The sequence below is a fragment of the Phoca vitulina genome, unplaced genomic scaffold (genome assembly GCF_004348235.1).
Source record: "Phoca vitulina isolate PV1807 unplaced genomic scaffold, GSC_HSeal_1.0 scaffold14, whole genome shotgun sequence".
Lineage (NCBI taxonomy): Eukaryota > Metazoa > Chordata > Mammalia > Carnivora > Phocidae > Phoca > Phoca vitulina.
The window spans coordinates 25,536,990-25,564,192 of NW_022589717.1; the positions used below are offsets into that span (position 1 = coordinate 25,536,990).

The 27,203-nt window shown below is 37.3% G+C and overlaps 1 protein-coding gene across 1 annotated transcript in view; it reads right to left on the minus strand.

Annotated features, from left to right (window-relative positions):
• IQCM (IQ motif containing M) overlaps positions 1 to 27,203 on the minus strand; it is a 363,870-nt gene that overhangs the window by 186,673 nt on the left and 149,994 nt on the right. Inside the window, exon 10 of the mRNA XM_032412700.1 lies at positions 16,106 to 16,304. Within this exon, the coding sequence (XP_032268591.1) occupies positions 16,106 to 16,304 (199 nt within the window). The remainder of the gene's footprint in view (positions 1 to 16,105; positions 16,305 to 27,203) is intronic.

Sequence of the window (27,203 nt, forward strand, 5' to 3'; positions counted from 1 at the left end):
TATTTGTTTTAACTTATATACTTAATTTACATAATTTAATTAATTAATTAGGAACATAATATGTAGCAGGAATTATTCTAGACTTTGTGAACAGATTAATGAAAAGAAAAGGCAAAATTCTTGTCTCAGGGAGTTACATTGTAATGGAAGGAACAATAATCCAATAAACAAATATCTATGTGTTGGGTGGCAGTAAATGGTTTGAAGTCTTTTAAATAGAATAGGGAGTGACCAGACTGGATATAATTTTTTATAAGGTAGTATGGAGCAGACTTTTTTATAATTAACAATGAGCACAGACCTGAATGAAGAGAGCCATCCTGTCACCTGAGTAAAGAACTTTCTCAGAGATAACATGAGAATCACTGCTAAATGGGGCTACTTCCATGAGTGGGAAGATTTTATTGTCTTCCTCAAGTATGTTAAGGTAGAAAAGAATTTAAGAACTATTGACGAAGTCTAAATGTTTCCTTATGGCCCAATCTTTCTTCTGAGTTTTGGACCCATACATTCAACTGCCTCCCAGACATCTCAAAGATTTCCCATAGGTAGTTAAAGTCAGTGTCGAAAACGGGACTCTATCTCTTTTTCTTTCCTCTCCTCTTCTACTGGCTCTTCCTCTTAAATTCTGTATTTCACAACCACCCACCAGGTTGCCCAAGACAAAAAGCACAAAAACTGAGAAACTATTCTTGACTCCTCCCTCTCCCTTATCTTCAAATCCATTCAAACCCAATGTCCTACCTCTGCTCCATTTCTCCAGCCCTAACTCACACCACCATTATCACACACCGAATTATTGAAAAAGCATACTAGTTGTCCTCCCTCTAATTCTGTCACCCTCTTCCCCCAATTCATTGCCCAGAGTCAGTAATTTTTCTAAAAGGCAAATCTATTAATGTCCCTGATCTGCTTTAAAGTCATCCATTCCCATATACTAAGTAAAAGCATAAACTCCTTAGCATGGTTTTTAAGAACATGCTTAATCTGACTGCTATCTCAGCTTCCTCTACTGCCACTATCCTCCCAACCAACTCTCAGCCCCTCAATGTTCTAGCTCACCTATGGTCACTGATTGTCTTTCACTGTGCCTACAACTCTCTCAGCCTACTGGTCTACCTGACAGAATATAACTACCCCTCATTTTCTGGATCTCAATGTATTGGCACTATCCAACACTCACACCAGACACAGCCTTTTGGATTAAATGGTCGAAGTTCTCCAATAGTACCTAAGACTTCTTTTAGTTATCTGCATGCCTCTTCAGATTACATGCTCTATGAGATCACACACCAGGCAAGAAACTGGATCCAATACACAGTAACTGTTATCAAAAAATTTTTAACTTTTCTGTTCAATGTCAACTGTGCCATGGGGACCATGGATGGGCTTCAGGGTTTTCTTATTGTTTCTGTTTTGTGTTTTGAGATAATGAGAGGAAATCAGTACTTTATCAAATTTTCAAAGGATTCTGTGACCAAAAGATTAAAGACCCCTGGCCTATGCATGGGATACTGTTATGGTAACCTTAAAACTCAGATTTTTCCAGAAGTATTCCAAGTCTATTTATTCAACAAATATTTATTCAAAAACAATTTTGAACACTTTCTTATTGCAACCACGAGCTATTCAAATGCCCTAGAGTTTCAGTATTTTGGGCAAATATCAAATGAATATATCAATTTAAGACTGAAATTTAAAAATTTAAATTATGAATATTCAGAGAAAAAGACTGAAATTAAGTAAAATCTTAGAATCATCACAATGAGAAAAAAATACTGTTTTTGTACCTTTACTGGGGTTTTTTTAGATCACTATTACTTATTCCAAAACACATGCAAACAAACAACACAGAGTTTTTAAAAGGAAAAGGACACTTCGAATGGTGGAAATAAATGATGCTTATAGTTAAAAGCAGCGATCTCTGTGGTACCCTTATGACTGATATGATAGTTCAGTGTTGCTCCATTATTTCTAAATAAACCCAAACGGGAGTATTTCACAGGAAATGATGGAAATTGTACAGTCTCTTGAGGTAATTCAAAGTGACATTCTAGTGGACACTGTCCACAATTACAAGCTCCGAAGTGGCAGCCAAACAATATGACTATGGGAGTTTTCCAGCAGAGGGATTGCCATGGTGCTGACAATTATCCAGTGATTTGCTGTGCAGCCTCTAGAGCAGAAAGTCTATCAAGAATTCCCCCAACAATAACCTTGCACATAGGCACAGTCCTGGAACCTGACAATGTATGCATTACAGGCCTGCTGCACTAGCTGTTCAACAGCATGCAAGACAACATTAACCACACAAACAGAGCAGCCATCAACATACAAAGCCCCATACCAGTGATAGAATAAAAAAGAAATCAATGATCACAACAAATGTTATAACCAAATCAAAGTCAACAATCTAGTTTATATTGGCTCCAACTCTTTAAACGTGTGTACCATTCTTTTCATTTCAAATTCTACCTCTACATAGAAATTCAACATTTTCCTTGTCAGTATCTCCTTTTCAGCATGATCTTGGGCCCATTCTTGCTCTCTAAGTTTACTAGGCTCATTTTTCTCCCAGAGGTGATGGATGACTCTACAATACCCTTCAATAGCAGGAAATGCCATAATTAAATTAAATCATAAGCTAAATGCATAATCATATATAGGTGTATAAATATGATATATAATATATATTCTGTATTATATACTTACATACATACAACCACATTATTTCTCTTTATATATAAATGTGAATCATTAGAGTACCCTGATAAATTTCTATAACCATATTTTGTTGAATTAATTCATCCAAATAGATATTTGTTGAATACTTACATGTACCAAGCACTATTCTAGCCATTTGAACACAGTAGCAAACAAAACAGAAACCATGTAAACATATACAGATAACTAAATAAATAAGAAAAAAGCAGATAATAAGTGCAAATAGTTAAAATAATAGGATTGTATAATATGTGTCGAAAAGCAATATGGTGCGGGGGAGGAGCAAGATGGCAGAGGAGTAGGAAACCTAAATTTTGTCTGGTCTCAGGAATTCAGCTAGATAGGGATCAAACCATTCTGAACACCTACGAACTCAACAGGAGATCGAAGAAAAGAATAGCAGCAACTCTATGAACAGAAAAGCGACCACTTTCTGGAAGGTAGGACGTGCGGAGAAGTGAATCTGAGCGATATTAGGGAGGATAAACGGCGGGGGAGGGGGCCTCCGTCAGCTGATACTGGCAAGTGATAGAGCAGCGGAGCACAAAACAGGAACCTTTAGAAGTTGGCTCCGCTGAGGGACGTCGCTCCGGTGGCTAAGCAGGGGGTGGAACCCTCACTGGGACAGTGTGGTCTCAGGACCCTTGGGGTCACAGAAAGACCGGGGGTGCCTGAGTGCGGCAGAGCTCCCAGGTATCAGAGCAGGGAAGCCAGCTGCAGAGATGGAGCCGAGGCGCGGGCTCTCAGCTAGGGGTTGCCATAAACCATGATCTGCGGCACAGTCGGGCCACTGCTCTTCCAGCAGGGACACAACAAGCAGCAGATCTGGGGAGACTCCCCTTCCTCCCCCGGGAGGAGAGGCACAGAAGCACACTGCAGGGATCTGCTGGCTTTGGAGACTCCACACGGGGTCATAAGCCAGAGATAGAAACGCTTTGTCACAGACCGGGTGAGCACAGAGTGCCCCCGGAGACTGGGGAGATGGGAGTGATTGCTTTTCTCTGGGGATGCACTGAGGAGTGGGGCCCCGAATTCTTGGCTCCTCCAGAGCGGAGATTGGGAGGCAGCCATTTTCATTCTTATCCTCCAAAGCTGTAGGAAAGGTTTGCAGGGAACAAAAGCTCCCGAGAGCAAACCCGAGCAGATTACTTGGCCTGGACCGGCAAGGGCGGGGCAATTCCACCTCCGGCAAAGACATTTGGGAACCACGGCAACAGGGCCCTCCCCCAGAAGATCAGCAAAAACCGCCAGCCAAGACCAAGTTTACGGAACAATGAGAAAGGCAGAACTCCAGCGCTAGGGGAATTCTGCACATAGAATTCATGGCTTTTTTCCCCCTGATTCTTTAGTCTTTCAAAGTTAATGTTTTTTTTAACTTTCTTTTTCTTTCTTTTTTTTTTTTTTGAATTTTTCTTTTTCCATTTTTCAACCAACATCTTATCAATCACTTTTTTAAAAAACTTTTTTTATTTTTCATTTCTAGAGTCATATTCTATCCCTTCGTAGTAGTTAACCTTATTTTTGGTCTATATATATGAGTTGTTCTCTCTTTAAAATTTTGGGATACAGTTTCTTCTAACAGACCAAAATATACCCTAAATCTCTAGTGTATGGCTTTGTTCTAGTCTCCTGCCTGACCACATTCTCTCCCTTTTTTTTTTTAATCCTCTTCTTTCTTTTTTCAACCAACTTCTTATCAATTCCTTTTATAAAATCTTTTATAATTTCCATCTTTACAGTCATATCCCATCCCTTCATCATATTTACCCTTATTTTTGTACATATATAAGTTTTTCTTTCTTTAAAATTTTGGGAGGCACTTTCTTCTAACAGACCAAAATACCCCGAAAAACTAGTGTGTGGCACTGATCTATGCACCAGCGTGATCATATCTGATCATTTTCTGGGGTTTTTTTGTTTGTTTGTTTGTTTGTTTGTTTTGATCTTTTTCTTTTGCATTTTCTTTTTCTTTTTCTTTTTTTCTTCTTTCTTTCTTTCTTTTTCTTTTCCCCCAGTATCAGGTCTCTTCTGATTTGTTTAGTGTATATTTTTCTGGGGTTGTTGTTACCCTTTTAGCATTTTGTTCTCTCATTCATCTCTTCTCCAGTGGACAAAAAAACAAGACGGAAAAAAATCACCTCAAAAAAAAAAAGAACAAGAGGCAGTACCAACAGCCAGGAACCTAATCAATACAGACATTAGTCAGATGTCAGAACCTGAGTTCAGAATGATGATTTTAAAGATACTAGCTGGGCTTGAAAAAAGCATGGAAGATATTAGAGAAACCCTTTCTGGAGAAATAAAAGAACTAAAATCTAACCAAGTCGAAATCAAAAAGGCTATTAATGAGGTACAATCAAAAATGGAGGCTCTAACTGCTAGGATAAATGAGGCAGAAGAGAGAATTAGTGATATAGAAGACCAAATGATGGAAAATAAAGAAGCTGAAAAAAGAGAGATAAACAACTACTGGATCACAAGGGCAAAATTCAAGAGATAAGTGATACCATAAGACGAAACAACATTAGAATAATTGGGATCCCAGAGGAAGAAGAAAGAGAGACAGGGGCAGAAGGTATATTGGAGCAAATTATAGCAGAGAACTTCCTTAATTTGGGGAAGGAAACAGGTATCAAAATCCAGGAGGCACAGAGAACCCCTCCCAAAATCAATAAAAATAGGTCAACACCCCGACATCTAATAGTAAAACTTACGAGTCTCAGGGACAAAGAGAAAATCCTGAAAGCAGCTCGGGACAAGAGATCTGTAACTTACAATGGTAGAAACATTAGATTGGCAACAGACCTATCCACAGAGACCTGGCAGGCCAGAAAGGACTGGCATCATATATTCAGAGCACTAAATGAGAAAAATATGCAGCCAAGAATACTATATCCAGCTAGGCTGTCATTGAAAATAGAAGGAGAGATAAAAAGCTTCCAGGACAAACAAAAACCAAAGGAATTTGCAAACACGAAACCAGCCCTACAAGAAATATTGAAAGGGGTCCTCTAAGCAAAGAGAGAGCCTAAAAGCAACATAGACCAGAAAGGAACACAGACAATATACAGGTAACAGTAACCTTACAGGCAATACAATGGCACTAAATTCCTATCTTTCAATAGTTACCCTGAATGCAAATGGGCTAAATGCCCCAATCAAAAGGCACAGGGTATCAGATTGGATAAAAAAACAAGCCCGATCGATATGCAGTCTGCAAGAGACTCATTATAGACCCAAAGACACCCCCAGATTGAAAGTGAGGGGGTGGAAAAGCATTTACCATTCTAATGGACACCAAAAGAAAGCTGGGGTGGCAATTCTTATATCAGACAAATTAGATTTTAAACCAAAGACTGTAATAAGAGATGAGGAACAACACTATATCATACTTAAAGGGTCTATCCAACAAGATGATCTAACAATTATAAATATCTATGCCCCTAACATGGGAGCAGCCAATTATATAAGCCAATTAATAACAAAATCAAAGAAACACATTGACAACAATACAATAATAGTGGGGGATTTTAACACCTCCCTCACTGAAATGGACAGATCATCTAAGCAAAAGATCAACAAGGAAATAAAGACTTTAAATGACACATTGGACCAAATGGACTTCACAGATATATTCAGAACATTCTATCCCAAAGCAACAGAACACACATTCTTCTCTAGTGCCCATGGAACATTCTCCAGAATAGATCACATCTTAGGTCACAAATCAGGTTTCAACTGGTACCAAAGGATTGGGATCATTCCCTGCATATTTTCAGACCACAATGCTTTGAAACTAGAACTCAATCACAAGAGGAAAGTCGGAAAGAACTCAAATACATGGAGGCTAAAGAGCATCCTACTAAAGAATGAATGGGTCAACCAGGAAATTAAAGAAGAATTAAAAAAATTCATGGAAACCAATGAAAATGAAAACACAACTGTTCAAAATCTTTGGGATGCAGCAAAGGCAGTCCTAAGAGGAAAGTATAGCAATAGAGGCCTTTCTCAAGAAACACGAAAGGTCTCAAATATACAACCTAACCCTACACCTAAAGGAGCTGGAGAGAGAACAGTAAATAAAGCCTAAACCCGCAGGAGAAGAGAAGTAATAAAGATCAGGGCAGAAATCAATGAAATAGAAACCAAAAGAACAGTAGAACAGATCAACGAAACTAGGAGCTGGTTCTTGGAAAGAATCAACAAGATTGATAAACCCCTGGCCAGACTTATCAAAAAGAAAAGAGAAATGACCCAAATCAATAAAATCATGAATGAAAGAGGAGAGATCACAACCAACACCAAAGAAATACAGACAATTATAAGAACATATTATGAGTACTATATGCCAGCAAATTAGATAATCTGGAAGAAATGGATGCATTTTTAGAGCTGTATCAACTACCAAAAGTGAACCAGGAAGAAATAGAAAACCTGAACAGACCTATAACCATGAAGGAAATTGAAGCAGTCATCAAAAATCTCCCAACAAACAAAAGCCCAGGGCCAGATGGCTTCCCAGGGGAATTCTACCAAACATTTCAAGAAGAATTAATACCTATTCTTCTGAAACTGTTCCAAAAAATAGAAAGGGAAGGAAAACTTCCAAACCCATTTTATGAGGCCACCATTACCTTGATCCCCAACCAGACAAAGATCCCATCAAAAAGGAGAATTACAGGCCAATATCTTTGATGAACATGGATGCAAAAATTCTCACCAAAATACTAGCCAATAGGATCCAACTGTACATTAAAAGAATTATTCACCACGACCGAGTGGGATTTATCCCTGGGCTGCAAGGTTGGTTCAACATCTGTCAATCAATCAATGTGATCCAATACATTAATAAAAGAAAGAACAAGAACCATATGATCCTCTCAATAGATGCAGAAAAAGCACTGGACAAAGTACAGCATCTTTCTTGATCAAAACTCTTCAGAGTATAAGGATACAGGGTACAAACCTCAATATCATAAAAGCCATCTTTGAAAAACCCACAGCAAATATCATTCTCAATGGGGAAAAACTGAGAGCTTTCCCCCTAGGTCAGGAACACGGCAGGGATGTCCATTATCACCATTGCTATTCAACATAGTATTAGAAGTCCTAGCCACAACAATCAGACAACAAAAAGAAATCAAAGGCATCCAAATCGGCAAAGAAGAAGTCAAACTCTCATTCTTTGCAGATGATATGATACTTTATGTGGAAAACCCGACTCCACCCCAAACCTGCTAGAACTCATACAGGAATTCAGTAAAGTGGCAGGATATAAAATCAATGCACAAAATCAGTGGCATTCCTATACACCACCAACAAGAGAGAAGAAAGAGAAATTAAGGAGTCAATCCCATTTACAACTGCACCCAAAACCGTAAGATACCAAGGAATAAATCTAACCAAAGAGGCAAAGGATCTGTACTCAGAAAACTATAAAATACTCATGAAAGAAATTGAGGAAGACACAAAGAAATGGAAAAACGTTCCATCCTCATGGATTGGAAGAACCAATATTGTGAAGATGTCAATGCTAACTAGAGCAATCTAGACATTCAAAGCAATCCCTATCAAAATGCCATCCACTTTTTTCAAAGAAATGGAGCAAATAATCCTAAAATTTGTATGGAACCAGAAAAGACCCCGCATAGCCAGAGGAATGTTGAAAAAGAAAAGCAAAGCTGGCAGCATCACAATGCCAGACTTCAAGCTCTATTCCAAAGCTGTAATCATCAAGGCAATATGGTACTGGCACAAAAATAGACACACAGATCAATGGAACAGAACAGAGAGCCCAGAAATGGACCCTCAACTCTATGGTCAACTAATCTTTGACAAAGCAGGAAAGAATGTCCAATGGAAAAAAGACAGTCTCTTCAACAAATGGTATTGGGAAAATTGGACAGCCACATGCAGAAGAATGAAACTGGACCATTTCCTTACACCACACACACACACACACACACACAAAAGCTTTTGCACACCAAAGGAAACAGTCAACAAAACCAAAAGACAACTGACAGAATGGGAGAAGATATTTGCAAATGACATATCAAATAAAGGGCTAGTATCCACAATCTATAAAGAACTTATCAAACTCAACACCCAAAGAACAAATGATCCAATGAAGAAATGGGCAGAGACATGAACAGACATTTTTCCAAAGAGGACATCCAAAGGGCCAACAGACACATGAAAAAGTCCTCAACATCGCTCGGCATCAGGGAAATCCAAATCAAAACCTCAGTGAGATACCACCTCACACCAGTCAGAATGGCTAAAATTAACAAGTCAGGAAATGACAGATGTTGGCAGGGATGCAGAGAAAGGGGAACCCTCCTACACTGTTGGTGGGAATGCAAGCTTGTGCAACCACTCTGGAAAACAGTATGGAGGTTCCTCAAAAAGTTGAAAATAGAGCTACGATACGATCCAGCAATTGCACTACTGGGTATTTACCCCAAAGATACAAATGTAGGGATCCAGAAGGGTATGTGCACCCCGATGTTTATAGCAGCAATGTCCACAATAGCCAAACTATGGAAAGAGCTAAGATGTCCATCGACAGATGAATGGATAAAGAAGATGTTATATATATATATATATATATATATATATATATATATATATATACACAATGGAATATTATGCAGCCATCAAAAGGAATGAAATCTTGCCATTTGCAACGACGTTCATGGAACTGGAGGGTATTATGCTGAGCGAAATAAGTCAATCAGAGAAAGACATGTATCATATGACCTCACTGATATGAGGAATTCTTAATCTCAGGAAACAAACTGAGGGTTGCTAGAGTGGTGGGGGGTGGGAGGGATGGGGTGGCTGGGTGATAGACATTGGGGAGGGTATGTGCTATGGTGAGCACTATGAATTGTGTAAGACTGTTGAATCACAGACCTGTATCTCTGAAACAAATAATACATTATATGTTAAAAAAAAAAAAAAGAAGAAGAAGAGATGATAGCAGGAAGGGAAAAATGAAGGGGGGGAAATCGGAGGGGGAGACAAACCATGAGAGACTATGGACTCTGAGAAACAAACTGAGGGTTCTAGAGGGGAGGGGGGTGGGGGGATGGGTTAGCCTGGTGATGGGTATTAAAAAGGGCACGTACTGCATGGAGCACTGTGCCTTATACACAAACAATGAATCATGGAACACTACATCAAAAAGTAATGATATAGGGGTGCCTGGGTGGCTCAGTTGGTTAAGCTACTGCCTTCGGCTCAGGTCATGATCCTGGAGTCCCTGGATCGAGTCCCGCATCGGGCTCCCTGCTCGGCAGGGGGTCTGCTTCTCCCTCTGACCCTCCCCCCTCTCATGTGCTCTCTCTCTCTCTCATTCTGTCTCAAATAAATAAATAAAATCTTTAAAAAAAAAAAAAGTAATGATATAATGTATGTGATTAATATAAAATAATAAAAAAAAAAATTTTAAAAAGAAGCAATGTGGTGCTATAAATTTGAAGATATGTACTCCCAAATAGGTCACCATGTAAATAAAAGGTCACAATATAGATAACCTGAGCACAATAATGACCAAAAGAATAGAGAGATCATTTCTGCTTGATGGACCAGGGACAATGTCTTAGCACATATATTTAAGAAAGATCTTGAAAGATGAGTTGGAGTTTATCCAAACATTAGCGAGGGAGAGTATTCCAGCTTAAGAGAACAGCATTAAAACATAAGATATAATAGGAAACAATCAGGGAATTAAAGAATTTGGGCTTTGCTAGAGCACAGGGCATTAGTGAGGAAGTATCATGGGATGAAGATGGACAGTGGGCAAGTGCCAGACCAGGGAGGTCATGTGTACTACGTTAGAGAATTTATACTTCCTCCTACAAGCAATATAGGGCCATTAAAAGATTATAAGAAATGGAATAAGGCAATCAGAGTAAAATTTCCTTAATTGCATATGACAGATTAGAGGGTAGGTAGCAAGGAGAATAATTAGGAGACAACTGTAGTTCTCCATTTGAGGGTTGATAAATAGAAGCTCTGGCAAAAAACAAAGAGAGGAAGAGCAACACAAGAAACGTTATGGTGATAATCAACTGAATATGGAAATGAGGAAGTTGAAAGAGTCTAAGAAAACTCCAGGTATAGCTTGGACTATGGGTGATGGAATAGTTCATCAATATAGGTAGTACAGGGGGTGGCCCAAAATGATGGCATAGGAAGATCCTGATCTCACCTATCCTACAAACACACCAAACCACAGCTACATGTGGACAATTCCCTCTGAAAAAGAAAATTAGCAGAACTGTTCCTCTACAACAAAGGATAAAAGGACTATCTCAAGATGGGTAGGAAAACCAACCCATCAAGGGACACAAAGGGTTGTAGGGAACTGAGATTGTCCTTTTAAAAGACTCACCTAGTCTCACTCATTCCTGGACCCAGTACAAAAGTAACAGTTTGAAAAGCACCTAGACTATATGTGAAGGGAATTCATTTGCTAATCTTAAGGCAAGGGGCAGGGGACAGCTGGGACTCTCTTCAGAGAAGGACACACTGGCAGATGCCATTTTGCACTCTCCCCCAACCTAACACAGGCAGGTATGTCAGATTTAGTGCCATCCTGCTGCCTTGCTAAGGCTGGTGGGGGTGGATGGTGGTGGCACTGGCTGGGGCCCATGAGTGTGAGCAGTCACAACATTCTCCCAGTCCCTTGCTAAAGCCTGTGAGCATGGGTGTTTGCAGTACTGCTCCACTCCCTGGCTGGGGCCAGCAAGTGCCAGTGACCATGACATTCTCCCAGTCTCTTGCTAAACCTAGCAGGCACACACAAACAAAGCACTCTCCTACTGCACCTCTAAAGCCCACAGGCACATGCAACCAAAGCGTTTTCCCACAGCTCTGCTGAAACCAATGAGTGTGCCCTGCCCCCTACATTCTTCACCTGCCTTACTAAAGTCAGAGGGTGTGCACAATCCATGCAGGGGATGCCCCTTGGTTGCCTGGCTCTAGTGGCCAAGGGGGTTCACATTCCTGGGCTGCACAGTACTGTAATTAAAAAGACAGCTCTTGGCACCCCCAGACTACCACAATCAGCAGACTGAAACACACCCCCAGCCTTCCTGTAAAAAAGGTACACTTAACTTGTCCTAGAGCTTCAGCCATCTTTTTAGTATCTATTTCACTTATTTCTGCTCTGATCTTTATTATTTCCTTCCTTCTAACTTTGGGTTTCATTTCTCCTTTTAGTTCCTTTAAGTGCAAAATTAAATAGTTTGAGATTTTTCTTGGGTTTTTTTTTTTTTTTTTGAGGTAGGCCTGTACTACTATGAATTAGTCCTTAGAATTACTTTTGCTGCATACCATAGATTTTGATATATCACATTTTCATTTCCATTAGTCTCTTGGTATTTTTAAAATTTCTCCTTTGATTCTTTTGTTGACCCAATGGTTGTTTAGTAGCCTGTTGTTTAATCTCCACATATTTGTGATTTTTCTACTTTTCTTCTTGTAATTGATTTCTAGTGTCATACCATTCAATGGTCATGCTTGATATGATTTCAATCTTCTTAAATTTAATGTGACTTGTTTTGTGGCCTAACGTGCTCTATCCTGTAGAATGTTGTGTGTGCACTTAAGAAAAATGTATGTTTTGCTGCTTTTGGATGGGATGTTCTGCATAAAGCTATTCAAACCATCTAATCTAAGATGTCATTTAAGGCTGATGTTTCACTATTAATTTCCATCTGGATAATTTATCCATTAACGTAAGTGTGGTGTTAAAGTCCCCTACTATTATTGCAGATTTAATACCTATACTTCTCAAACTCTTCCAAAAAATTTTCAGAATGAACACTTCCAAACTCATTTTATGAGGCCAGTGCTACCCTGATACCAAAGCCAGAGAAGAACATCACAAAAAAAAAAGAAAAAAAAGAATATCAAATATGGCATTTTTTTATTATCATTAGTATATTAAAATGTTTATCATTTATTTGTGCACATTGTGCTAAGCACCATGTTAGAAACTTTATATGTTATTTTTAACCTTTTCAACAAATATTTTCCAAGATTCAGAATTCTGACTCTAAATTCATGCTTGTTTTCACATAGTTTTTTTAAATTAGTTTTTAGATATCCATCAACCATTTATATGATATGCCCACTTACTTACTGGTTTTGTTATATAGTTGTCTGATATTAAAGAATCCAGTTGGTAGAAAAATAGATGATAAATATCAATAAAACAAACAGGGCTCTAGAGGGGAGGGGGTTGGGGGGATAGGTTAGTCTGGTGATGGGTATTAAAGAGGGCACGTATTGAATGGAGCACTGGGTGTTGTATGCAAACAATGAATCGTGGAACACTACATCAAAAACTAATGATGTAATGTGTGGTGATTAACATAACATAATAAAATAAAATTTAAAAAAGAAAAAAGAAAGAAAGAAAAGAAAATCACAGGCCAGTGTCCCTGATGAACATAGATACCAAAATCCACAACTAAATATTAGCAAACTGAATTCAACAATACATTAAGATGATCATATACCATGCTCAAGTGAAATTTTTTCCAGGGGATGCAAGAATGTTTCAACACCCATAAATCAATCAACATGATGCACCACATTAACAAAATGAAGGATAAAAATCATATGATCATTTCAGTAGATGTAGAAGAAGCATTTGATGGAATTCAACATTCATTTTTGATAAAAACTCTCAATAAAATGGGTATAGAGGGACCACACCTCAACTAATAAAAAGGTCATATATAACAAACTTAGAGCTAACATCATACTCAGTAATGAAAAGCTAAAAGCTTTTCCTCTAAGATCAGGAACAAAACAAAGATGCCCACTCTCACCACTTTTATTCAACATTACAGGGGAAGTCCTAGACACAACAATTAGGAAAAAAAGAAAAGGAAATAAAAGGCTTCCAAATTGGAAAAGAAGAAGTAAAATCATCACTATTTGCAGATGATATGATACTGTACATAAAATAAAAAACATAGACTCCACCAAAATACTACTAAGTTTAATGAATGAATTCAGTAAAGTTATAGGCTACAAAATCAACATATAGAACTATATTATGTTTCTTAATGGTAATAACAAGCTATCAGAAAGAGAAATTAAGAAAACAATCTTATTTACTAGTGCATTCAAAAGAATAAAATACTTAGAAATAAATTTAACCAAAGAGATGAAAGAACTGTACTTTGAAAACTATAAGACACTGATGAAAGAAACTGAAGATGACAGGAATAAATGTAAAAACATACTATGCTCATGGATTGGAAGAATTAATATTATTAAGATGTCCATACTACCCATAGTAATGTACCAATCCATTGCAATCCCTATCAAAATACCAGTAGCATTTTTCACAGAACTGGAATAATCCTAAAATTTGTATGGAACCAAAACAACTCCAAATAGCCAAAACAATCTTGAAAAAGAACAAAGCTGGAGGTATCATGCTCCAGGATTTCAAACTATGCTACAAAGCTATAGTGATGAAAACACATAAATCAATGGAAGAGAATAGACAGCCCAGAAAAAAACCCACACTTATAAAGTCAAGTAATCTGTGATAACAGAAGTAAGAATATACAATGATGAAAAGACAGTTTCTTCAATAAATGATGTTGTTAAAACTGGACAGCTATAAGAATGAAACTGGTTCACTTTCTTACACCAAAAACAAAAATAAACTCAAAATGTATTAATGGCTTAAATGAGAACTGAAAATATAAAGCTTCTAGGAGAAAATTCAGGTAGTAAGCTCTTGAACATTGGTCTTAGCAGTACTTTTTTAGATATTTCTCCTCAGGCAAGACCAACAAGAGCAAAAATAAACAGATGGGACTACCTCCAACTAAAAAGCTGTTGCACAGCAAAAGGAAACCATCAACAAAATGAAAAAAAAAATCCTAATGAATGGCAGAAATTATTTGCAAATGACATATCAGGTAAGGAGTTAACATTCAAAATATATAAAGAACTCATACAACTCAATATCAAAAAAATCCAATTAAAATATGGGCATAGTACACCTGAATAGATGTTTTTCCAAAGAAGACATACAGATGGCCAACAGACATATGAAAAGATGCTCAATATTACTAACCATCAGGGAAATGCAAATCAAAACCACAATAAGATATCACCTCACACCTGTCAGAATGGCTACTATCAAAAAGATAAGGAATAACAAGTATTGGTGAGGATGTGGAGAAAGGGGAACCTTTGTGCATTATTGGTAGGAATGTAAATTGGTACAGCTGCTATGGAAAATAGTGTGGATGTTCCTCAAAAAATTAAAAACAGAACTACCATACAATTCAGCAATTCTACTCTTGGTATTTTTAAAAGAAAATTAAAACACTAATTCTTAAAAGATATATGCACCTTTATGTTCAATGCAGCATTATTTACAATAGCCAAGATATGGAAGCCACCTAAATGTCCATCAATAGATGAGGGGATAAAGATGTGATGATAGATAGATAGATAGATAGATAGATAGATAGATAGATAGATAGATGATTGATGATAGATAGATGATAGATGATAGATGATAAACAGGTGATGATAGATGATAGATAATAGATAGATGATGATAGATAGATGATGATACATACATACATACATACATACATACAATGGAATATTATTCAGCCATAAAAAGAAATGAGATCTTGCCATTTTTAACATGGATGGATCTAGAGGGTATTGTGCTAAGTGAAATAAGTCAGGCAGAGAAAGACAAATATTGTATGATTTCACTTATATGTGGAATCTACAACAAAACAAATGAACCAACAAAACAAAGCATAAACATACTCAGAGATACAAAGAATAAATTAATGGTTGCCAGACAAAATAGATCCTAGATATTTATTTTGAAACTCAAGATTGCTGCTTATGCAAGTTGCTCAGGTGTGTGTGTGTGTGTGTGTGTGTGTGTCTATAGTTCTTTTTGAGTTGAATGTTTATGCCGTACAAGAGTATCCAGGAAAAAAAAAAAAAAAAAAAAGAGTATCCAGGAGTGTGGGAAGTGGAAGAAAGTTGCTTTATATGGACAATAAGCAGCAAAAAAGGTGGAACAAAATTAGTGCAAGGACAGGTGGTCCTGGCCTTAGAATAAAAGTGGTCCCAGAACTATTGGGTTAATAAGGATAAACTAGGCCTTTTGTTCAGATTCTCCAGTTTGACCAAATCTGAAACTGTCAGCAGAGTAGATAATTCATAACATTTTCTCAATGAAAAGAATGTAGTCAGAACTTTATTTAGAAAAATCATAGATACATTGACCAGGTGACTATTCAAAACTCAATTAATTTAAAATCTACATAGGAAAATTTATACACATTATATTTAACACATGCTTTACCTTGATCATTATTCTCTGCAATCTTTTGCGTTCAAGCCATCCTCTGACATAGGCCTGTATGATGATGATCATTCTAACTACTTTTTTGGTATTTACAAATTTGGTCCTTTCCCGGAACACTTGGAAGATTTCTATGTGTGGTCCAATTCTTTTAACTTTATTGTCAAGTTTACCACTTTTACTTAGAATAGACTTTAGCCTAAAAATAAAATATAAAACTTTCTTATTATAGTTAATAAGAAAAATAATCACTTCTGAAAAGTCTCAAATTCATTTCAATCATAAATGTGTTAAAATAGGAAATGTATTATAATTTGTACATAGATTTCATATACATCACCTGAACATGTCAATAGGATTCTCCAAAGAAGTTTGAATATGCTAGAATCAATATAACATATATAAAATGAACCTTGTGAAGAAAGGAAATCCAAAAGAAAGCAAATTTGTCAAAGCTTATCCATAACTATTCAAAAGAGCAATATATAATATTTAAGGAACAAAATATTTTCATATGACAGAGCAAGTTAGTCAAAATAACTTTCTTATCCCAGAAGCTATTTTAAACTAAAGACTACAAAATTATTTGGCACTGATATTCTGCTTACCAATCATCTGAAAAGTGATTTTCTTTTCCAAAGGCTTTCAATCGAAAGGCATGGTAGTGTGTTGTTAAGGTCATGGACTACAGGATCCCAGGAGCAAGCGACCATAATGGAAACCATAACAAGCCCTGACATACTGATGTGGATGGCCCTTGCAGTGATGATAAATATGTGAGAATACTACAGACTTTCTACTATAGACAGACAGACAGTAATCTTGGTAATCTTGTATCTACTTTTTTCATTTATATATGTTGTATTTTTTATATGGTAGTCAGTTTTTTCTAAGTCATCTAAAGTTCAAAGGCTAGTTTCCTTGCAACTTTTAGCATATAAAAATCTTTTTTTCTTGGTAATTTCTTTTGTTTCTACAGGTTTCACAGCTGAAATTCCAAGGAGATGCCCAGATCGATTCACATACCAGAACTGAGTCTTGCCCTAAAAAGTGACTGTATATAGATCTCTGGAACCGAGGCCCAACTTTCTTGATTCTCAGAGTGAGTATCATGACTCTGTTTCTGCATTTTTTTTTCCCTTTGAGTTTATTTTGATGTCTGCAGTAGGCTGGTTCTTGAGGAGTCCTGTTCTACTTTGTACAACAGACATTATTTTTCTTTCCTTGGTGACTGAAATGTTGGGAGTCTGATTTTGATTATTTCACCCAGCCATCTAGCCTCTGTTCGGTGGTAGAGATGGTAGATGACAGGGAATCCCAGCTCAGTCTTTTTCATTTGTCTTTACTATGAGCCTTTTTTTTTTTTAAGATTTTATTTATTTATTTGAGAGAGAGAGAATGAGAGAGAGCAAATGAGAGGGGTTAGGGTCAGAGGGAGAAGCAGACTCCCTGCCGAGCAGGGAGCCCGATGCGGGACTCGATCCAGGGACTCCAGGATCATGACCTGAGCCGAAAGCAGTCGCTCAACCAACTGAGCCACCCAGGCACCCTTTACTATGAGTCTTGAAGTTTATGATATGCCTTGTATTACATGTTGTTTGAACACCAGTATAGCTAAAAATATTTGAGACAATTTTGTTCCCACTAGAATGAAGATCAGCTCCATATCAAGAGACTTTCATAACAAGTATTCCTTAGAGATCTTTTTTGATTCCCTGACATTCCTACTCCCAAGTAACCACAACTGAGGAGTGCAATTTGCTCAGGCACAGAAAACTGTGTTCCATATTTATTTTTAACCTATAGTTAAAGATGTAGAACTAAGGCTGTTCATTCTCTTTGTGCTTGTGTGTATAAATGGAAAAAAAAAAGTCCTTACTCTCCTTGCAAAGGAAAAGTTAGCTTTGTACAATGTTCTTGTAACTGTAGCTCTTTTGTATCTATGGCTGGTCTTCCATTCTCTCGAGAAAACTTTTTTAGATTGAGTCAAAACTATATCATTTTGTGTTCTGGAGAAATATCCCATTTAGACAAAGCTACCAGAAAAGGCAAAGAAAATGAAGCAAATTTTTCAATTTGTTTGTTTAAATTAAAATTGATTTTGTGTAGCTTAGAAGAGAGCTCTGCCTTCTAAGAGGATTTTTGTTTGGTTAATACAACAATTTTTATGAATGGGCCTTGATGTCTGAAATAAACTGGTAATGAAGATAAAATGTTAATGATTACTTCTGGCTGTCCAGAGTTTCAGGATGTATAGCGAAATCTAACGAATTCTGAGTTCCTGGCTTTTTCTCCTTTCTCTCAGAAGAAATAAGAGAAGTGTTATAGAAATACCCAAGTGAGCCAAGTTTATACCCTAAGTTCCATGTTCTAACAAGAAGAGAGAATAAATCTTAAAGAGCTATGTATGATTGTAAAGTGATGTGTGTCATAGATTGTTGAAGCACAAGAGCTCTGCTGGTCTCTTAAGTTGCCTTGAATGTCACAGAGTTCTTAGTCAAAGTGTGTGAAAAGTGAAAAGTGTGTGTGTGTGTGTGAGAGAGAGAGAACTGAAATTATTTTGGTTAAAAGCTATAGTTAATATGAGTGATTAGAACTATATTAAGTAAAAGAATTATGAAGAAATGCAAACATGTTTATAAAAGGATGGATGTGTATTGTCTGTTTTTTTTTTAATCAACTTAAAAAGAAAAAAGTTTTGGGGTGCCTGGGTGGCTCAGTTGTTAAGCATCCGCCTTCAGCTCAGGTCATGATCCCAGCTTCCTGGGATCAAGTCCTGAGTCGGGCTCCCTGCTCCCCAGAAGCCTGCTTCTCCCTCTCCCTCTCCCACTCCCCTTGCTTGTGTTCCTGCTCTTGCTATCTCTCTCTGTCAAATAAATAAATGAATAAAATTTTTTAAAAATTAAAAAAAGAAAGAAGTTTTATCTTAGGCCTTAGATATATGGACTCTGATCATTAGTACATCTCTAAATAATTGGAATGCTAAAAATAATGGAAAGGGAAATTTGAGGTTGAAGAAGAATTTATATAAGGCTTGATGTAAAGTGAATTATATTTACAAATAATGGATTTGAAAAGAAGCTATAAAATACATCAAATTTTGACCAAGTTAAGTCAATTTTGATGAGCTTGATCATAAAATAGAGAAATGCTCGGGAATCTTTGACTACAAAATGTTATTTAAGTGGTATACAAAAAGAGTAAGATTAGAATTTGATTTACTTTCTGTTACATTGACAGACTGAGTTTTGAATCCACAGTCTGCTCTTAATTTAACAAAGGAAAAATCATTTCATGCCTTCAATATAGCTTTCCTGGACAACAAAAGTTACTTATGTCACAAAAATATTCCCTTTATCATAATTATCTTTTTGTTTTCTTTCTAATCTATTTCTTGCAAAATCTGGTATTCCTAATATCTAATGTTACTGTGGCTGTGTTACTTTTTTTGGTACTCTAAAGGCACCTATGACTTTTGGTTCCTCTAACAATTCTTTCCAATATTGTTTTCTCCAAGTTCAAACCCCAAACTTAAAAACAAACTATTATGATACATTTTAACCTATCTTTTGGGTGTCCCAGATGGCTTCAAGACCACACCAAAGATTTTCTTCTTCACTATATAAAAGGAGGGATGCTAAAAATGGTAAAGTATGTTTAACATAGTTATAGAAATGAACCAAAGATGAATCTTTTTTTGACAGAGAGTGAGAGAGCACAAGCAGGTGGAACAGGAGAGAGAGAGGGAGAGGCAGGCTCCCCGCCAAGCAGGGAGCCCGATGCAGGGCTTGATCCCAGGACCCCAGGATCATGACCTGAGCCGAAGGCAGACGCTTAACCATCTGAGCCACCCAGGCACCCCACCAAAGATGATTCTTGCATATGGCCCCTATGTTGTTTACTTCTTACACCAGGCTAACGCTTGAAAGCCTGCTGGCTCCAAACTCAAAATTCTTAGACATCCAATTGTTTTAAATATCTCCCAAAAAAAGTATAGTTTCAGCCATTTAGAGACTGTCTGCTTTGCATATCACACAAAACTGCAACCAACATCTGCTAGCCATACATAAGATAAACCTTAGGGCTGTAAAAGACCCCAACCCACTACAGATCAGAACTCTCTGATCCAGAGACTCCCCATCTTGCTGCTGAGTGACCTACCCAGATATGTAAGCCTTCTCTTTGACTTCCCTCTCCGAGGTGGAATCTATCCACCTATTAATGTGTGTTGGCCTTGTGAATTGCTTTGGCCAAAAGAACCCAATGGAAGTGATGTTCTAGTTTTCAACATGTGCCTGAGAGGCCTTGAACAGTTCCATTCTCTGAACCTTCCATCTGCAGAAGAACAAGCCAGCAAGCCTCTTAAGGATGAGAGACCACAGGAGAACAGACAAGTTGTACCCACTCAAGTGAACCTGGGTGGCATCAGCTGAGTCTAGACTAGATCATCAGAATTGCCTCATGAGAAATAATAGTTGTTGTTTTAAGCCATTAAGTCTTGTGATGTTATTATAGCAATAGATAACTGATACACATATTTATGTTTTTACCAAAAGTTAATACAATAACTATCAAATTGATTTTTATTTTTTTTAAAGATTTTATTTATTTATTTGACACAGAGAGGGCGAGGAGAGAGCTCGCATAAGCAGGGGGAGCAGCACACAGAAGGAGAAGCAGGCTCCCCACTGAGCAAGGAGCCCGATGCAGGACTTGATCCCAGGACCCTGAGATCATGACCTGAGCTGATGGCAGCCACTTAACCGACTGAGCCACCCAGGTGCCCCTCAAATTGATTTTTAAAAATATTTATTTCAGAGGTAAATTATCTCCATCAATTAGTAGTACTCGTGATGAACATTTTATGGGATAAATTTTTTAAAAACTTGAAGTTTATCAGTGCCCTCACTGTGAATAATACGTTCTTATTTCAAGGTGATCAATGACTAAATCCTTATGGAATGAACGTGTATATCCTCAATAAAAGATTCCATTTCTCTCCACTCTGATATTGTTGGTTGTTACACCAAATATATACTAAATACACCCCTTTTAGTCATATCTTCAATAGGTGGCTTCTCCCTTTCTCTCATACTTGCCCAAAGCCCCTAATACAAGTTATAGCTCATAAATTATGTCTTCTGAAAGAAATATCAAAAGAACGATAGCCTATAAAAAATGCATTTTCCTAACAATTTCTAGTAGAAGGAAAAGACTTATGACTACAGGCTTCTCAATTTAAACTGATATCATAAACATGAACCTACTGTGTGGCTCTTTTCATCCACAAACAGACAACTTTATGGGGTAGCCTGCTTAATCCAAGATCAGCAGAATAAGACTTAATTATCTTGGACTGAATAAATGAATTAAATTATGATAAGTATTAATTTTTGATTTAAAAATATGAAAAAATGCTTTTTTTCTTTATGAGGATCCACTTATAAATTTCAATTTATTTGGCTTTACTTGTAAAAATGAGAATGAAACATCCTTAAAATGGCACGCGAATGGTTCCAAATAACCCCTCAGAACTTCAGGTGAAAAAATCCTAATGAAAATTTTAATGTAGATCATAAGTTAAGAAATCACCAGAAATAGGGGCACCTGGATAGCACAATCAGTTAAGGGTCTGACTCTTGGTTTTAGCTCAGGTTTGATCTCAGGGTCAGACCTAAGCCACCCCCCCCCCCCCCCCCGCCCCGCCCCGCCCCGCCCCGCCCCAGTGCTCAGCACAGGGTCTGCTTGAAGTTCTCTCTCCCTCTTCCTCTGCCCCTCCCCCCTGCACTCTCTTTCTCTTTCACTGAAATAAATAAATAAATCTTAAAAAAAAGAACTCACCAGAAATAATAATACTATAGAAATTAAGAACACATATTAATTTATTTTATCTACAAAATAACATAGCACAATAGTTCAATATATACAAAATGTCTTTATTATAGAAGTATTTACTTATAAAGTTTTAGTAAGAATCAATACTTTTTTTCTACCATGATGTAATTGAAAAATCTAGTTTGTATCTCACTTTCCATACTAAACATCACATTTAAAGGCAAGTCACTTACCTAGATGTGGTGGTTCCTAATTAGGAGCTGGACTCACTTATTATGTGAAAACTATTGCCACTAAGACCTAAATAATAACCAACCTGGTCCCGCTGCCACTGCCTAAGAAATTCCCATCCAATAAGATAAACTTCTGGACAAACAAGGAATATTAGGAAAACTTAAGATATTAACAAGAGAAAAAGAAAGCTTATACCATTATATATAATGTAGGTAAAACCTAGAAGAGGAAAATGGAATGATTCCTGAATACCAACTTCAATATAAGAATGATAAAGACAATCGGGGCGCCTGGGTGGCTCAGTCGTTAAGCGTCTGCCTTCGGCTCAGGTCATGATCCCAGGGTCCTGGGATCGAGCCCCACGTCGGGCTCCCTGCTCCGCGGGAAGCCTGCTTCTCCCTCTCCCACTCCCCCTGCTTGTGTTCCCTCTCTCGCTGTGTCTCTCTCTGTCAAATAAATAAATAAAAAATCTTAAAAAAAAAAAAAAAAAAAAGAATGATAAAGACAAGAAAATATTTATGCCACATAAAATCACTTTAAAAGATGATGACACTAGGGAATCTGTCAGTCTTCTTGACAGAAGTCTCGAATGCCTTAGTATCATATGATTCTAGTTTTGCTAACCATACAGTATAGACATTTTTATGCTTTAATCAACATTTCTGTTCCATCTTTGTTATTGAAGCTGGCCCAATTTAAATACCAAGTTAACGATACTGAATAAAAAGTGCTGAACAGGGCGCCTGGGTGGCTCAGTTGGTTAAGCGACTGCCTTCGGCTCAGGTCATGATCCCGGAGTCCCGGGATCGAGTCCCACATCGGGCTCCCTGCTCGGCGGGGAGTCTGCTTCTCCCTCTAACCCTACCCCCTCTTGCGCTCTCTCTCTCTCTCAAATAAATAAAAATAAAATCTTTAAAAAAAAAAAAAAAGTGCTGAACAAACTTATTTTGTCAAAACCTTAATTAGAAGTGCAATCTGACTACAAAACAAGGCTGAGAAGCAAACTGACAACTCATCTTCCCCTCAATCATGAGCAACTGTACACATATTACCTTACAGTCAGGAAAAGAAAAGCTTCTTTTATCCTGTGATAAACAAACACAGGTACAGGCATACTTTGGAGATATTGGCAGATTCAACTCAAGACCACCACAATACAGTGAATACCAAAAAGTGAATATTCCAACGAAGTGAGTCAAATGAATTTGTTGATTTCCCAGTGCACATAAAAGTTACATTTACACTATAGTGTTGTCTATTAAGTGTGCCATAGCATTATGTCTAAGAAAACCAATGTGCATACCTTAATTTAAAAATAATTTATTGCTTAAAAAATGCTAACCATCATCTGAGGTTTCAGTGAGTTGTAATCTTTGCTGGTGGAGGGATTCACCTCGATGTTGATGGCTGCTGACTGATAAGAGTGGTGGCTGCTGAAGGTTGGAGTGGCTGAGGCAATTTCTTAAAGCAAGACAGTGTTAAAATTTTTCATATCGATTGACTCTTCCTTTCATGAATGATTTCTCTGCAGCACATGGTGCCATTTGATAGCATTTTACCCACAGTAGAACTTCATTCAAAATTGGAGTCAGGGGGCACCTGGGTGGCTCAGTCGTTAAGCGTCTGCCTTTGGCTCAGGTCATGATCCCAGTGTCCTGGGATCGAGCCCCACATGGGGCTCGCTGCTCGGCGGGAAGCCTGCTTCTCTCTCTCCTTCTCCCACTCCCCCTGCTTGTGTTCCCTCTCTCGCTGTGTCTCTCTCTGTCAAAAAATAAATAAAATCTTTAAAAAAAAAAATTGGAGTCAGTCTTCTCAAACTCTGTTGCTACTTTGTCAACTAAGTTTATGTAATATTCTAAATTCTTTGCTGTCATTTCATCAATATCTTCATAATATCTCCACCAGGATTAGATTCCATTTCAAGAAAACACTTTCTTTGCTCACCCATAAGAAGCAACTTCTCATCTGTTTAAGTTTTACCATGAGATTGCAACAGTTCAGTCACAACTTCAGGCTCTACTTCTAATTTTAGTTTTCTTTCTATTTCCACCACACCTGCAGTTACTTCCTCCACTGGAGTCTTGAATCCCCAAAGTCATCCATGAGGGTTGGAATCAACTTCTTCTAAACCCCTGTTTATGTCAACATCTTGACTTCTTCCCATGAAACACAAATGTGGCTAACGGCACCTAGAATGGTGAATCCTTACAGAAGATTTTCAATTGACTTTGCCCAGATACACCAGAGGAATCACTATCTGTGACAGCTACAGCCTTACAACATGCAATTCTTAAATAATAACACTTAAAAGTCTAAATTACTCCTTGACCCATGGGCTATAGAAGAGACATTGTATTAGCAGTCATGAAAACAACATTAATCTCATTGTCCATCTCCATCAGAGCTCTTAGATGACCAAGTGCATTGTCAGTATTTTGAAAAGAATCTTTATTTCTGAGCAATAGGTTTCAACAGTGGGCTTAAAATATTTAGTAAACCATGCTATGTTCTGTTATCCAAGATTTATTGTTCCATTTATAGAGCACAGGCAGAGTTGATTTAACATAATTCCTAAGGGTCCTAAGATTTTTGGAATGGTAAATGAGCACTGTCTTCAACTTAAACTCATCAGTTGCATTCACCCCTAACAAGAGAGTCAGCCTGTCCTTTGAAGTTTTGAAGCCAGATAGTGACTTCTCCTCTCTAGCTATGAAAGTCTGAGATGGCATCCTTTTCTTTATAAGACTGTTTCATATACAATGAAAATCTATTATTCATTGTAGCCACCTTCAAGAATTTTCTTAGCTGAATTTTCTGGATAACCACTGCAGCTTCTCCATCAGCATGTGCTACTTTATCTTGCACTTTTCTGTTACGGAGATGGCTTCTTTCCTTAAACCTCATGAACCAACCTCTGCTAGCTTCCAACTTCTCTTCTGTAGCTTCTTCTCCTCTCTCAGCCTTCACAGAACTGATGAGATTTAGGCCTTTGCCCTTGCTGGATTAGGCTTTGGCTTAAGGGAATGTTGTGATTGGTTTGATCTTCTATCCAGACCACTCCAACTCTCTCCATATCAGCAATAAGACTGTTTTGCTTCCTTATCATTCATGTGTTCACTGGAGTAGCACTTTTAATTTCCTTCAAGAACATTTCCTTTGCACTCACAACTTGGCTGTTTGGCACAAGGGGCCTACCTTTTAGCTTCTCTGGGCTTTTGACATGCATTCCTCACTAAGCTTAATCATTTCTAGCCTTTAGCTTAAAATGAGGAATGTGCGACCCTTCCCTTCACTTGAACACTTAGAGGCCATTGCAGGGTTATTGATGGGCCCAACTTCACTACTGTTGTGACTCAGGGAATAGAGAGGCCTGAGGAGAGGAGACAGATGGGGGAATAGCCAGTTGGTGGAGCAGTTAGAACACACACATTTATGGATTAAGCTTGTCGTCCATATGGGTGTGGTTTGTGGTGCCCCAAAACAATTACGATAGTAACAAAAATCACTGATCACAGAATCATAACAAATATAATAATGATGAAAAAGTTTGAAATATTGCAAAAATTACCAAAATATGACACAGACACACAAAGTGGGCAAATGCTGTTGGAAAAATGTTGCCACTGGACTTGCTCAACACAGGGTTGCCACAAACCTTCATTTTGAGAAGAAAAAAAAATGCTTCTATCTGCAAAGTGCAATAAAGTGAAGCACAGCAAAACAAAGCATGCCTGTAATTCTCTCTAGACTAATCTCTAAAAGAAATAGAAATTTAGAAAAGCTGTATGTATGAAAATATCCATCATAATTTCATTTATGATGGGAGAAATCCAGAAACAAATATCTAAGTAAATTGTGTTATATCCAATGATAAATTATGAGGTCATAAAAGTGATGTTTATGAAGATTATGTAATAACTTAAGAAAATGCTTACAATTCCAAGAAATGATATTAAGAGAATGAAGACATTAAATTATATGCATTATATGATTGCAACATTATTTTTTAAGTGACATACATAAATAAGCCCAGAAAGAAACATGACAAAATATTATTAGTGACTGTATTAATGCAGTGGTTCTGAATCAACGGTGGCATCTAAGAAATATTTTCAAGTAACTCCTGCTTAGGGCCTGTCCTTATAGATTCTGATTCATCTCCTCCAATAAAATGCAAATCCATGATTAAACACCATGTTGTAAAGAAAACCTTAGGTTTAAAGAAAAATGATTACAGTTGACCACCGAACAACATGAGTTTGAACTGTGCAGGTCCACTTATATGTGGATTTTTTTACGATACAGTACAGTACTGTAAATGTATTTTCCTTATGATTTGCTTAATAACATTTTCTTTTCTCCAGGTGACTTTATCGTAAGAATACGGTATATAATATATATACAAAATATGTGTCAGTTGACTTTTTATTATCAGTAAGGCTTCTGATCAACAGTGGGCTATTATTAGTTAAGTTTTGGGGGAGTCAAAAGTTATATGCAAATTTTTTGTGTGGGAGGTCGACACGCCTAACCCCCATGTTGTCCAACAGTCAACTGTATTTGTTTCTCGTTTTCTATTTTGTTCAGATTTTCTGAAATAGACTGATGTGCACTGTACAACATAAAAGAAACATATAATAATTAAATCCGTTAATAGCAATAGTAGCTGCAATTTTTTATTAAACATTTGCTTCAGATATACTTTCTCCTTTAATCATCAAAATAATTTTATTGGATGTTAGTATCCTGATTTTATACATTGATGCAAAAGAAATTAGCTTACTTCCAAAGATCATGAAGCTATAATTAACAGTCAGAATTCAAAGCCCTTCTTACCTTGTATGTGATAAAATCAAAAGAGAACAAAATCATCATGACTTCAGAAGGGTTGGCCTTGGAAATCCCCAATCCCCAGTTGGTTAGGATGATTTGGGTGACTGGCTTTAGGTTTTTCTTCTTTTGTGTGTTTCAGCAGTATTGAAAAGATACAACCACATCACATATACTGAGATGGGGGAAGGGCATCGTG